The sequence below is a fragment of the Gorilla gorilla genome, chromosome 10 (assembly GCF_029281585.2).
Source record: "Gorilla gorilla gorilla isolate KB3781 chromosome 10, NHGRI_mGorGor1-v2.1_pri, whole genome shotgun sequence".
Taxonomy (NCBI): domain Eukaryota; kingdom Metazoa; phylum Chordata; class Mammalia; order Primates; family Hominidae; genus Gorilla; species Gorilla gorilla.
Genome location: NC_073234.2, coordinates 92349021 through 92363874, shown reverse-complemented (window position 1 = coordinate 92363874; position 14854 = coordinate 92349021). Strand labels below are relative to the sequence as shown.

Here is a 14854-nt window from a genome sequence, read left to right as displayed (position 1 = left end):
CGTCACTTCTGGGTCCATTTCAATTGATTTTTCTCCTCATTGTGGGTAATATTTTCAGTTGTATACCAGACACTGAGAATTATACATTATTAGGTGATAGACATTTCTGTATTCCTAAAAATGTTCTTGGGCTTTGTTCTGGGATGTGGTGAAGTTACATGGAAACAGTGATCCTTTTGGGTCTTGCTTTTAAGTTTGGCTTAGCAAGACTCTATCAGCTTTTAGTCTTTAGTACATTTTCCCCATTACTGGGGCAACACCCTTTTTAGTACTCTAACAAATGCCTCCTGAATTAGGAGGTTTCTCTACTGTAGCCATTGGCAACAGGCACTTTTCCCAGTCCTATATGAGCTGCATTGTACCCTCTAGTGCTTTTGAATGGTTCTTTCCCTGGCCTTGGGTATCTTTCTGACATGCATCTGTACTCCACTGAAGGTTCAGTTTGGACCTTTGCAAATCCCCAGCATTCTCTCTCTGTATAGCTCCCCTCTCCAGCATTCTGCCCTGCAAACCCTAGCTGCCTTGACTTTCCAGGACTCCCAGCTCTATCCTCAACTTAGGGAGACCTACAGTCTCTGTCTAGGTCCCCCTCCCTTCATCCCAACCTAGAAACATTCTCCAGGCAGTAAGCAAAAATCGTTATAGAGCTCACCCTATTCGATTCCTGTCTCACAGAGATCACTGTCCTTCATGTCCTGATGTCCAAATGTGTTGAGAGCCACAGTTTTATGCATTATGTCCAATATTTTGTTTCAAGAAGGAGGCAGATATGGCCCCTATTACTGACTTGACCTATTTTCTTTTTGATTTCGTAATTTCTGATTTTTCTAATTGGGCTTTTGTTATAAGAAAAAGAAAACCGTTGTTGTTGTTCATTTTTAAGTTGCATTAATGTGAAAGCGCATGTTTTAGAAAACATAAGTCCAGCTGGGCCTTTCAGTTTATTAAATCAATCCTCTAACTAAAATGTGCATGCTTTGAGCTTAGAAAAAAATCAGCACAAATGAATATGGTAGAGATGACTGTACAACAAGGATAGCTGCCTCAGTCTATATAGAAAGTTGTGTCTTAACCCCACATATACTCCGTTAAACACAAACTGTGTCTCCAGGGCCTAACCTTTTATTATCTCACTGTTCTGCAGCATTTCAACCATGAGGTTTCTGCTGACCTTATTCCTTTGGTCACGTAGTAACTGAGCCTCCTACTGCATAAGAAAGAAATAATAAAGCATCACAGAAAATAGAGATTCTCCTATTCATTGCTGTAGGTCTGTGGCATAGGAAGCTGATCTCAATTAATCTTGAAAGTGAATCTCAAAATATGCATGTTGGGCTGAGCATGGTCGGGCTTTCCTTTGATACTCTCTGCTCAAATAGAGCATCTAAAATGTGAGGCTCATTCTAATTCAGGTTGAAGAACATCTTGCTCTACTTCTGTTGCAATTCAGATAATTTTAGAATATATATGGATTCAATCTCATTTTATAGTCATCCACTAACTTAAAAAAAAAAGTACATTGAAAGAAATGGGGGTTTGAGACAAGGCTCATAAAATTCCTTTGATTGTCTTAGTTTTTGATTTATAGGGTGGTAGCTCCATTACAATTATAGGTTCAAAGCCATCTCTTAAATAGACGAAAATTATCCTGAATTACAGCTGTATAACAACACTACCAATTCTCTCGTTTATGTAGATGAAGAACTGGTGGATGTTTCTGCATCTGTCTTACCAGAATTGAAAAGAGAAACATATGGCCAGATTCAAGTCTGTGCAAAACAGAAGCTGGCTCGCCATGGTTCTTTTAACACAGTTCAGGCTTCTGAGAGGATCCAGAGGAAAGTGAACTCAGAACCGAGCAGCCCATACAGAGAAGAACAAGGTATCTGCCCTTGCATAATCTATGGAGTCCATCAGTTGCCATGTAGCTGTAGCCCATGCCAGTGCAGCACCCACGTGCTGGCGTTTTAAAACAAACTGACTCTCTCAGCCCTGCCTGTTTTTTCCAGTGGTCTACTTTTTACTTAGCTGAAGTGAAACAATTATTGGAAGCAAAGGAGATGCTGATATCACAGTCTATGAACATGACCCCTTGCCTAAAATTGATCCTAGTCACCTTGTAGACCAATTGGTTTGGCATAGTTGACCCTATTTGATGTATCTCAGAAATTCATTAGACTTAAAGCAATGCTTGTTTTAAATACTTCTTTTTTCTTTTTCTTTTTCTTTTGAGAGAAAGGTAATTCTGTCACCCAGGCTGGAGTACAGTGGCATGATCACGGCTCACTGCAGCCTTGACCTCTCAGACTTAAAGAGTCCTCCCACCTCAGCCTCCCAAGTAGCTGGGACCACAGGCATGCATCACCATGCCTGGCTAATTTTTCGTTTTTTGTAGAGACGGGGTCTCCCTGTGTTGCCCAGGCTTATTTTGAATTCTTAATGAGACCTGAATTCATGAACAGCTAGCTTCTGAAAATTTCTCTTTGAATCAAAACCATAGCAGATTTGAGTAATCTTTGAGCTGAGAATAATGAATTCTCACCTAGATAATTCTCAGTATATAGTTGGTATGTATAAGTCTCTTGCTATATTTGTTAAGCCTTCATCTTCCTTTTCAGGATCAGGTGGCTACTCTTTAGAAATTGGAAGCCTGGCAGCTGTCTATAGACAGAAAATAGAAGACAATTCACAGTAAGTAGTCTATAAAAGCTCAGAGTGTATTCTTTTCTATCTCCTAGTGTTAACTTTGACTAAATTACAGTGCCACCCATCAAAAGAAAAAATTTAGGTTAGCCGTTTATTTGTTAGGAATTGGTAAGTTTTCTCTTTGTGCCCTACACTGTGCAGAAAGTAGCATCAGGGACACAAAAGTATGAAAAATGTATCCTGTAAGCTATGATGGCTTATAGGAACAAGATAAAAAGACCAACACGGAAAAGAGACAATTCATAATTAACATGACCCTGAGAAATGATGCATCAGAGTTCCATGAATCACTTCATCATTATCATAGTTGGTTTTGCCACTAACTACCAGGTACCGTTCCAGGAGCCTTAGTGTATATTGACTCATCTGATCATAAGAGCAATCCTTTGAGGTTTTACAGAGAGGTATTACCCTCATTTTACAGAGAGGAAACTGAAGTGCAAAAAGGTTATGTAACTTGCCCAGTCACATTGCTAATAGGTGACAAAGCTGGGATTCATACCCAGGCTGTCTGACTTAAATTTGGGGCCCAATTTTGAAAGAAATCATGTGTCACCAGAGAAAGCAGAAGAAACGCTAAACAGAGTAATTAGAAAAGTGTTTAACGACAGATATGGGAAGAAGCAGATTACGAGGCAGGGCCAGGGAGCAGAAGACACCAAAGCCTGGCTCGTTTTGCTGTCATGGTTTGTCCAAACAGGACAGGAAAAGGAAAAATCATTCAGCAAAAGAGGTTAGGTGTTGGAGGCAAGTAGGTCAAGTTGGCAAAAAGCTTTGAAAGCCAGAGAAAAGTTGGATTCATCAGGGAAACCATAAAGAGCTATTGGAGGTTCACTGATGAAGATCATCCTGGCTACTTTTTGCAGGTGGGATTAGGAGTAGAGAAAGGCAGGCCACAGAACAGAGCATTTGTAGTCGTTCTGGTCTGCTGTAGGGCAGAGCTGAGCTGTGCTCACCAGAGGTGGAAAGAAAGGGAAACCAGTGTGAGACAGTGAGTTGGCAGGGCTCGCTAAAGGAGACAGGCATCAGAAAGAATGTCTGCATGTCAGGTGATAGTGATGTCATTGGTGGAGATGGAGAAGTTGAAGGTGGATGGCTGGGTGGAGGGATGGTGGGTGATATACCCAGGGTGGGCATGTTCAGTTTCACAGAGCTGAGCAATACCCATTACTCAACCAGAGGCAGCTGATTGGAGAGATGACTCATCTCTGCGGCCCAGGGTACTGCATTTTATTCTCAGCAGCACAGTAGGCAGTGAGATGGTAGGCAAAACAGGTCTTCCATGATTCCATCAGAAAGACAGAAAGAAATCCTGGTCCTCTGTTTACTGTTTTTTTTCTTGTGTGTTTTTATTTTGTTTTGTTTTGTTTTCTGCTTTTTGCTTTTTCTTTTTGGAGACAGAGTCTCACTCTGTTGCCCAGGCTGGGGTGCAGTGGCATGATCTCAGCTCACTGCAACCTCCGCCTCCCGGGTTCAAGCGATTCTTGTGCCTCAGCCTCCAGAGTAGCTGGGATTACAGGCATGTGCCACCATGCCCAGCTAATTTTTGTATTTTTAGTAGACACGGGGTTTCGCCATGTTAGCCAGGCTGGTCTTGAACTCCTGACTTCAGGTTATCCACCTGTCTTAGCCTCCCAAAGTGCTGGGATTACAGGCGTGAGCCACCACGCCTGGCCCTCTGTTCCTACTATTTCTTAAAGGATCGTTCTTCTCTATTCCTAAAAATATACTAAGAACATAAACATGGCTTTAAATATTTGGAAATTTTTCCAAACGAAAGGCCCAAACATTGTTTATATCTTATTTATTTCATTTTCTTATTTTAGAGACAGGGTCGCCCAGGCTGGAGTGCAGTGGCGTGATCGTAGCTCACTGCAGCCTCGAACTCCTGGGCTCGAGCAATCCTCCTAGGCCCCCCACAGGAGGCATGAGCCACCCTGCTGGCCTATAAACTTGTACATTTATGGGACTTAATTTTGATTGTGTGCTGCCTAAAATTTTGTTAATAACACCAAGCAGAATGGGACAAGAATGACAGAAAATAATAATTTAGAAGATAAGTTTGTTTCCTCACTGCCCACTTCATTTCTTTCATACTGGATTTGTGAAATGAGACGAATGAGATTAACCTTTTTTTAAATCAAAGTCCAGTCTCTGTTACTCTCCCAGCGTCTCTCACAGTCACTGAGAACATGGGTTTTGCCATCAAACAGATGTGGGCATGGGGCCCAGCTTCTCACTTCAGAGCTGGCTCACCCGAGGCAGGGTGATCAACCTCTGCGCTTCAGTCTTCCTCGCTAGTAAACTGGGGAAATGAGAGTAGCTATTATTATAATAATTGCATAAAATTGTTATACTATTAATGCTAATTATAATAGTATGTACATGCCTGGCAAGGGTGTAAGTGCTTGATAATTGATAACTATCAGATGTGGAAGAGATGAAGGAGGAATGAATGTTCACTCTCACCTGAGATTCCAATGGCTCTTCCCACTTCGGCTCTCCCACCCCATCCTAACCATTTATCCAGGCCATACCTGGGCGTCTAACTCTGGGATGAGCTAACACGTGCTCAGCAAGTGCGCTTTCGTATCTGCCTGAGGAGTATTATCTCATTCCTGATTTGGCATGGCTGTCTTTGGGAAAGTAAAGGGTCAGGAGTTGGTAGAATGTGCTAACTTCGTTACGCTTCTTTTTTATTATAGGGGAAAAGCCTTTGCCAGTAAGAGAGTGGTGCCTCCATCAAGCAGCTTGGACCCTGTTGCTCCTTTCCCTGTCCTCTCTGTTGACCCAGAATATTGTGTTAATCCTTTAGCCCACCCAGTATTTTCTGTTGCTCAGACAGACCTGCAGGCATTCTCCATGCAGAACGGTCTGAATGGACAAGTGGATGTCTCACTTGCTTCTGCAGCCTCTGCTGTGGAGAGCCTGAAGCCAGCACTCCTTGCTGGCCAGCCTCTAGTGTACGTGCCCTCTGCCTCACTGTTCATGCTGTATGGAAGTCTGCAGGAGGGACCAGCGTCAGGGTCAGGGTCAGAGAGGGATGACAGAAGCTCAGAAGCCCCAGCCACAGTAGAGCTGCCATCTGCACCCTCAGCTCAGAAGCGCGTCTGTGAGGAGAGGAAACCTCAGGAGGAGGATGAGCCAGCCACTAAAAGGCAAAGTAGGGAATATGAAGACGGCCCGCTGTCGCTCGTCATGCCCAAGGTAAGGGAGTGCAGGTGGATGTGTCTGGTGACATCCTGTTAGCCCTGAGCTTCCTAATGAAGATACACTGATATTAATAAGCAATGGAGTCTGGAATATGGGGCTGTTTCATGTCACTTGCATAATTAATTAAGCACTGGAGTGGCTCTCCCAAAAATCTTGTCTTAAAATAGTGCATAAGAAAGGTGATTTTTATAAAACTCACACTTTCTATAAAATGCTAAAAAGTATAAAGAAGAAGAGTTACCCAGAATCCCACCACATAGAGGCATCACTATTAACATGTTTATATATTTCCATCCAGTCTTTTTTACATCCTTTTTTTAAAACAAATTAGGATCACTGAAATAAACATCTTAATCCAGGATGCAGCTGAGTTCCAGAGGGAGGAATGTGTGTGCTGTCTGGCTATCAGATCTTATGCTTGGTCACTTCTCTTCACTGTTCAGTGATCCTGTTTCCCTAGCTTCAAAATGAAAAGAACAAAAGTATGAGCTGTCCACATCTCCTGCTTAGTAGCCATTCAGAGGTTAATGAGATATGACCAGTAAATCCAGAAAGCAGGAGCTCTGTCATTACAGTGGTTTGCAGTGGGTAGGCTGGGCACACTTCGTGGAAATCATTACAATAATTAAGAACCTTTCTCTATTTTTTTTCTCTTACCAGAATGAATTTTTCTCATTTTGTAGATAGCCTGGGGTTGCAGATCAGAAGTGAAAGACTGACTGGCATATCTCTTAGGTAACCAAGACATCTTGGGCCAGCCCACAGTTCTTATAAGACCCGAAAAGACTAGTATCAACACCCTTTATGTGTGTTACTAGCTCAGAAATATATTTCACAGTCTAACCACCATGGCCAGTTTTCCATTGCTAAAATCTCTTGTCATTTCTCTACTTCGAAATCACAATACTATCAATGCACAGGACATGACCTTTTCAGACCATTCCTACAAATACAGTGGAAACCTCTGACATACACAAATCAGTGTGGCACGCAGCTATATGCTACCTTTATGTGTTAGCAATATTAAGAAAGCTGTTATTAAGATTTACTAATCCCAGCCGGGCACGGTGGTTCACGCCTGTAATCCCAGCACTTTGGAGGCCAAGGCGGGCGGATCACCGGGTCAGGAGGTCGAGACCATCCTGACTGAAACAGTGAAACCCTGTCTCTACTAAAAATACACACAAAACAAAATTAGCTGGGTGTGGTGGCGGGCGCCTCTAGTCCCAGCTACTCAGGAGGCTGAGGCAGGAGAATGGTGTGAACCCAGGAGGCAGAGCTTGCAGTGAGCCGAGATCGCGCCACTGCACTCCAGCCTGGGTGACAGAGCGAGACTCTGTCTCAAAAAAAAAAAAGATTTACTAATCCCAGTACTTTGGGAGGCTGAGATGGGCGGATCACCTGAGGTCAGGAGTTCGAGACCAGCTTAGCCAACATGATGAAACCCCATCTCTACTAAAAATACAAAAATTAGCCAGGCATGGGGGATGCCCCTGTAATCCCAGCTACTCGGGAGGCTGAGGCAGGAGAATCACTTGAACCTGGGAGGCGGAGGTTGCAGTGAGCTGGGATCGTGACACTGCACTCCAGCTTGGGCAACAGAGTGAGACTCCATCTCAAAAAAAAAAAAAAAAAGAGAGAGATTTACTACTGGAATTTTAACTTACTTTCTTGCTTCCTGGTTTGGTTGTGTTTAGAAACCCTCAGATTCCACAGACCTTGCCTCTCCCAAGACTATGGGTAACAGGGCATCTATACCCCTCAAAGACATTCATGTGAATGGCCAACTCCCTGCTGCAGAAGAGATTTCAGGAAAGGCAACAGCAAACTGTTTTGTTTCTTCTGAGTGGGGAAATCCTTCAAGAAATACAGATGTTGAAAAGCCTTCAAAAGAAAATGAAAGCACCAAAGAGCCTTCTTTGCTACAATATCTTTGTGTGCAGTCTCCTGCAGGTAAGGGATGTCATCATGTCTTAGAGTCCCTTGCGGCAGTCAGATCAAGAATTGGATTTTTAAATTTTTGTCTGTGTCACCTGACCCAAAGTGGCTTAATGATGTGCCTGAGTCATTTTACTCTTAGCCCCTTTGTTTTCTCCATCTATAAATGAAGGGAGAAGCTGCTTCTACTTTCACCAACTTCAGGAGTAATGGGAAAATAATTGAGGCAGGTGATTAAAAAAAAATACATTAAACTTTATTTGGTGAAAAAGCACGGTAATTCAGCTGAATCTAGCATTGGTTTAGTATAATAGTGTGAACCTGTTGGCCATTGCATGCAGCTAGTGTTTTGAGGTCTTGAACATCTAGAGGTACTGAGTATATAGCATTGTGGCCAAGTGCCAGGTCTGGAGTAAGAGGGCTTGACATTTAAAACCACTTATTATCTGCGTGAACTTAAGTATTATTCATCCTCATTGGTTAAACAGCAGTAATAATAGCACCTGCTTCATATGGGTGCTGTGAAAATTGAATTAAATTTAATAAGATAATACATCTAAAGCACTTAGAATAATAGCACCTGGCACTTAGTAAGACTCAATAAATGCTGTTACTATTTTGTATTAAAGCCGAAATACAGATGCCAGATTTTAAAAATATGTACTTTGTACATAAAGCTGCTCTTGATGCAAAGATATCTAAATTGATTTTCCTCAATTCCTTGTTGGCTTAAGCCTAACCTGCTAGAACAGGTTAGGTTAGTATTTATTATTATTCACTTATCTAGAAAAAATTCTTTATTTCTTTAGTAAGTATCTTTTAGTGCATTCTCTAAGCACTGAGTATTGGGGATACACAAATGAACAAAAATAGATTCAGCCCCTGCTGAATGAAAATTACAGCCCAGCACAGGGGTTTTTAACTTCTTCTGTGCCATGGACCTTTTGGCAGTCTGGTGAAGGCCATGGATTCCTCCTCAGAATGTTACGGATGCATAGAATTAAATACATGGGATTACAAAGGAAGCCAATTATATTGAATGCAACTAGAAAAATCATTTTTAAAATTACTGATAGTAATAAAAAGACCTGGCAGCAAGCCCAATAGTGTCAAAATTTCCAAGTTGTGATGAGCTTAACAGTATATTAAGAAATCTGTAATAGGTTTAATGTAATATGCACATATCTGTACTATTTCCTAATGACAAAGTCAAGGTACTGTTAAAATTGTTAATTTGTTGCCTGTGATAATTGAGGGAAATAAAAATTTTCAGTTAGGAACTTATAAAGATATTTTGGCCAGGCACAGTGGCTCATGCCTGTAATCTCAGCACTTTGGGAGGCTGAGGTGGGAAGATCACTTGAGCCCAGGAGTTTGACACCAGCCGGGCAACATAGGAAGAACCTGTTTCTACAAAAAATAAAAAAAAATTAGCTGGGTGTGGTGGCATGCTTGTGGTCCCAGCTACTCTGCAGACTGAAATGGGACGACTGCTTGAGCCCAGGAGGGCGAGGCTACAGTAAGCCATGATCACACCACTGCACTCCAGCCTGGGTAACAGAGCAAGACTGGGTCTCAAAACAAAACAACAAAAAATAAGTAAATAAATAAAAATAAAGATGTAATCTTTCCCATCTAAGCTTTTTGCCTTCTCAGTTTGGGTTCAGTGGAACTCATGTTAAAAACTTCACAGGCACCAACTAAATGATCACACAGATAAATGTGGGATTACAATCTTGGCCACAGCTGTGAAGGAGCAGGGTGTGGGCTGTTTGGCCTGGCCAGCTGGGGGAAGGTCTCATCATTCATTGATTTATTGTGGACTCCCGTTTGAAAGGGCCATGACAAATGTGAGCTTGAATGATATCCTCATGATGACATATATTGATTTTCTCCTGTTCTGCTTTTCTTTCAGGATTAAATGGTTTCAATGTACTTTTATCTGGCAGTCAAACCCCCCCTACTGTGGGCCCGTCCTCAGGTCAGCTGCCGTCTTTCAGTGTCCCTTGCATGGTCTTACCATCTCCATCTCTGGGCCCTTTTCCTGTTCTCTATTCTCCTGCAATGCCGGGCCCGGTTTCTTCTACTCTTGGTGCTCTCCCAAACACAGGACCTGTGAATTTCAGCTTGCCTGGCCTTGGATCAATAGCCCAGCTTCTCGTCGGCCCCACAGCTGTGGTTAATCCAAAGTCGTCCACACTCCCTTCTGCAGACCCTCAGCTTCAGAGTCAGCCCTCACTAAACCTGAGTCCAGTGATGTCAAGGTCACACAGTGTCATCCAACAACCTGAGTCCCCCGTTTACGTGGGACATCCAGTCTCAGTAGTAAAATTACATCAGGTGAGGCCTGAAGTTTCCTGAAGACACTGTCACTCTGGGAAGGGGTATGCCTGTGTTTAGCTTTCATTTTAGCCACATGACTGCCGGACAGAGGCACTAGGTCAGGCTCCACCTGGCTTCCGTTGTAGACCTAGAGGTATCTGCTCCTTTTATAAAGCACTGAGACATGAGGTGAGAGATCCTGTGCTTTAAAGACAAAAATGTATGTTTTTAGTTGTCATTCTGTTTCTTATAATTAGAGGGACCTGTTTTAGGCACAGTTCGGGGGGATTTTTGAGGAATGCTAAATATTTTTATTATTTTGGTGATCTTCAAGCTTTTATTTCACTAGGTCAATAAAAGAAGCTACCCTAAATTTTAATTATACAGCTATAAAAACAATCAAAGGAAACAGAAGTCTTGATAGTAACTCAGAGATTCTTAGCCTGTCAGTCATTTCTTAAGATGTGATGTTTAGAGACTGTGTGTGTGTATAATGTCTGTATGTATATACATCTATAATACATAGATGTATATACATCTATACATATGCAGAAAACATACAAATATACATAAAGATATGTTATCAATATAAGTCAATGAGTCTATATTTGTCCCCCAACCTCCATTTGTAGTTCAAGTATTCGTTGAATTCCTATTACACATTAGGTTGTTCACAGTGATTACTTTCTCTCCCAGACAAAGAATTATGTTTAGCCAAAAATATTTTAGACAAGTTATTCAGAGGCTCAAAAGTTTGCGAGACATTGAAATGAACATGTTAGGTTTGAAACAAGATGATTATAGCGTAACATAGAATTTTTTATCACCATGTGCCAGGCACCGATCTAGTCAGTGAAGATAGAGCAGTGAACCAGTGAACAGGATAATGGTCCCCGCCATTTTATGGCACATTAAGGGAATAAATATTTAACATTTAACATTAGGGGATAAATATTAGCAAGTAAAGAGAAAGAGCCAACACACAAACCATGTTGGCCTCACATGCTCTAAAGTGCTTTACAATTATCTTATTTAATTCCTACAACCTTGTGAAGTCAGTACTTTTACCATCGCCGTTGGATGGAGGAAGAAACTGAGGGACAGGTTGCTTAAGTAACTTGTCCACAGTGGCAGAGCCCAGTCCCTGGCTCCAGATACCAAAGATACCTCTTTGGTAGACTGCCTTTCTGCACCCAAAACAACAAATATGAATTTAATTTTCAGTTGTGGTAAGCAGGGGAGACAAACGGGGTAAGTGTGATAAGAAAGCAAAGAAGAAGGAACACCTGCCTTGGGATCCTAACACACAGGTCAAGAAGGGGCTGCCTTTCTACTCAGAGATCAGAAACAATATGACTTCACTTCTGTTTTTACTTTTTTCTTTTTTCAGTCACCAGTTCCAGTGACCCCCAAGAGCATCCAATGCACACATCGTGAGACGTTTTTCAAGACACCCGGCAGCCTTGGAGACCCTGTCCTGAAGAGAAGAGAAAGGAACCAGTCACGAAACACCAGCTCGGCCCAGAGGAGACTAGAAATCCCCAGCGGCGGCGCTGACTAACCTGCCGCTTTGCCAGGTGGGGGTGGGATCAAACGCCCTGAGAGTCCCGGATGTCCGAGGCGGGATGCAAACCATCGCGTCCTGAGCACGGGTCCTTCCTCTCTCTTTCATCCACACTTCTGTTAACTTCCCACCACCATCAATCATCTGATTTCCTGAAAGTAATTAATTGTGCATTTAATACCAGTTAGAGTTCCGACTCTGCATGGTGTCACAGTGAAAGCGCCGACTGACTTATGGTTTTGATTCAAGAATCGTCTTATTGCTGGAAGTAGATCTGAATAGGCTACCGGAGCCTTGTTTTTCTAAAGGGGGGCGCTGTCTAGCACTTAACTAGGGTAAGCATTCTTAACATGTATTTCCACTTGCCCTGAGTAAATCTGTGGTGAGAGAAGCTTCCTTTCTGCAGTTTAAAAAAGCTACTGCTTCCTTAGGCTTCATCAGGAAGCCACCTTCAGTTGTGAATCCTATGGTATTATTTATTTTGTTCCTGAAATGGGATTTAGTGCAAAAAGTTTACAACTACAGTCTTTAACACATTTTTTTCAGGGTATGACGACTTGAATGTTTATACTTTTATTCTATAATTTGCCCTGCACTTATTTTACAACCTAGTAATAATGTGGATAAATGTATCTACATGACACATGTCAAGACCAAAATAACTGTGAATGACACACCTTGCTGTAAATGAACTGTGCTAACCCTGACTGTGGGCTTGAGAACAAAGATGAACTCTAGAACTCTAGCAGCCTAACTGCTGCTTCTCAAATAACTGTGTGAACAGTGAGATATTACTGTTTGTTTCTAAAAATCCTACTGTGCCCAGTTTCCTTCACTACATGCCCTGCATTTTTTATTTAAATGTTTAGCTGTAGTGCCATCAGATATGGATGCCTTCTAACAATTGCTGTTTGTAAAATAAATCAGGATGGTAGAAAGTGATTATATGGAAAATTGGAACCTGGATGAGACCTTTTCGTTGAATTCTGAAGAGCAATGATGTGAAAATTGATACAGGGCAAGAGATGATTCTTTTGTTTTTCTTCTACTTCATGTCCGGAAGAGTAAGAGGGAAAATGGACATATGTTTCATATCCAAGGGTATTCAAACTGTAGTTAGTTGGTACCTCTGAAAAATGAGAATGGTGAGCGCACGGGTTGGTTGTTCTAGCATGAATACAATTCTGGAAACTGTTATGCAATTTCCCTTTTTTAACCCACATTACTTTAGGGGTGCATTAAGTCGCCAAACTATACTAGTTCTTTGTATTCCTAGACTTGCTGATATTTACCTCTCTCGTCTCTTCAGAGTAAATGGTTCCCTTCTTTCCTTCCTACTTTCCTTCATTCTCTCTTCCTTCCCTCCTTCCTACTTCTTTTCTTCCTTCCTCTTCCTCTCTTAAAACTATCTTAGATGTAGAATCCTGGTGTAGGGTTTTATTTTATTTTTATTTTTTGACCCAATAAAATGTTATATGAAAGAATGAAAATATTAATTTAAGAGACTCTGGGAGTCTGAATAAAGTAGCTTTATATTAACTACAGTATAATATTAGCCTTATTACCCCCACAAGATTTTTTAAAACTTGAGGTAGGTAGCTACGTTAAATAAATTTGCTACTTATATAAAAATTTTTATCAACACTAAACTTTTAAAGTTTACAAGATTTTTTTTTTCCTTTTTTACAGTCTTCTATAGAGTTAGGTTAAAAATGTGGTTCTAACCATCAACAATTGCAAGGTAAAATGACCCTGAACTAAAACTGATGGGTTCCCTATCAAAACAAATAAAAATATACCTTTTTCAGGTTTCAATCTGTGCAGGGTATATGCATGTTAATTCTACCATGCTTAAGAACTTCCACAAAATATTTCATGGAGAGGTCTGCATTTAGACGGAAACAGAAATTGCTTTTCCCCTCACTGTTCCTGAATGCTCTATACTTGTTTTACATTTTTGCTATCTTTTTTTATTATTCTGATCATGATATGACCATTTAACCTCAGAATTCATAATTCCTGAGGGGTGTTAAGAAGCAATCCCATTGGTGAGGATATTATGACTTGGTGACCATTCTTAGGAGTAGAAAACCAAGGACAATTGCTTCTGTATTCAGTATCCACTTCTTAATGTGGCTTTATATATAAAAATAATAATGCAGTGGTTGTTTCTGTCAGGAAAATAAATCTTACAGAACAACTGGTGGAATTGAAGCTGCTGCGCTAGACTTGGATATTTTGGGTAGTGAAGAAGCAATGGCAATCTTGAGTCTATTATTGTATAATTTAGTAAAAGAAAAAAATAATCATTGGTGGTCCTACTAAGAGAATGCAGCTTTTTTGAGTTATCACAGAGGCTGTGTGTGCCCTACACTGACCAGGGTTTGTAAAACCCTTTCATTCTGGTACAAGAGTCGGGGGTATAACTTTTATACTTGAATCTACCTACCAAGTTTACATTTCTCAATTCCTTTTTGTAAGGTGCTATTTCTGTATTTAAATAACTTTCTTTTAACGTAAAGCTGCTTTCTGCTTATCTTATTGCACTGCTAGTTGTATGTAGGTATTAATTTTATTGCTGCTTACTGCTTTTGTTTTCTTATTATTTAGCTCTGCTCTTTTTCCTAATGGCTATATTATCTATAGCTATTTACTTGTAACTGTACTACATGTAAACTGATTTTTTGTTCTGATTTTTTTCTAATATTTTTAGGAAAATATTAAGCTTTATAAAATAGCAATAAAAAATAATTCATTTAAGAAGAGATGGTGGTTGTATTTTTTTGGTAGGCTTTTTTTGCATACTGTTTTGAGTAAAACCATTAACAGCTACAACATAGCCAACCAGGCCCTCATAAACACAAGTCAGATCTTTTTGCTGAGATCACCCCGTGGTTGCTAAATGCTGAATCTTAGTGCATCAGAATTACATGGGAGCTTGCGGGGGTTGAGGTACTGTGTAACTGAGCTTCTGATTTCTACTAAGTCCCAATCTCTGTAGGTTTGGAGCTTCCAGATGATTCTGATGTTTATCCAATCTAGGAATCACAGGTAAATGCAGACCACCCCTCAACTTCTTGTAGCATCCATTAAGTCAAATGCTTCTCATTG

General features: G+C 40.9%; 1 protein-coding gene across 5 annotated transcripts in view; it reads left to right on the top strand.

Annotated features, from left to right (window-relative positions):
- Window positions 1-14506, top strand: part of E2F7 (E2F transcription factor 7) — a 44812-nt gene extending 30306 nt beyond the window's left edge. For 3 of the 5 annotated variants that reach the window (XM_063694175.1, XM_063694176.1, XM_055359208.2), the window contains 6 exons: window positions 1697-1882; window positions 2619-2691; window positions 5412-5913; window positions 7617-7872; window positions 9773-10197; window positions 11570-14506. In XM_063694175.1, the coding sequence (XP_063550245.1) occupies window positions 1697-1882; window positions 2619-2691; window positions 5412-5913; window positions 7617-7872; window positions 9773-10197; window positions 11570-11740 (1613 nt within the window). In that variant the 3' untranslated portion in view covers window positions 11741-14506. The remainder of the gene's footprint in view (window positions 1-1696; window positions 1883-2618; window positions 2692-5411; window positions 5914-7616; window positions 7873-9772; window positions 10198-11569) is intronic. The other 2 variants (XM_055359207.2, XM_055359209.2) reach the window with 2 other exon arrangements.
- The last annotated feature ends 348 nt before the right edge of the window (window positions 14507-14854 follow it).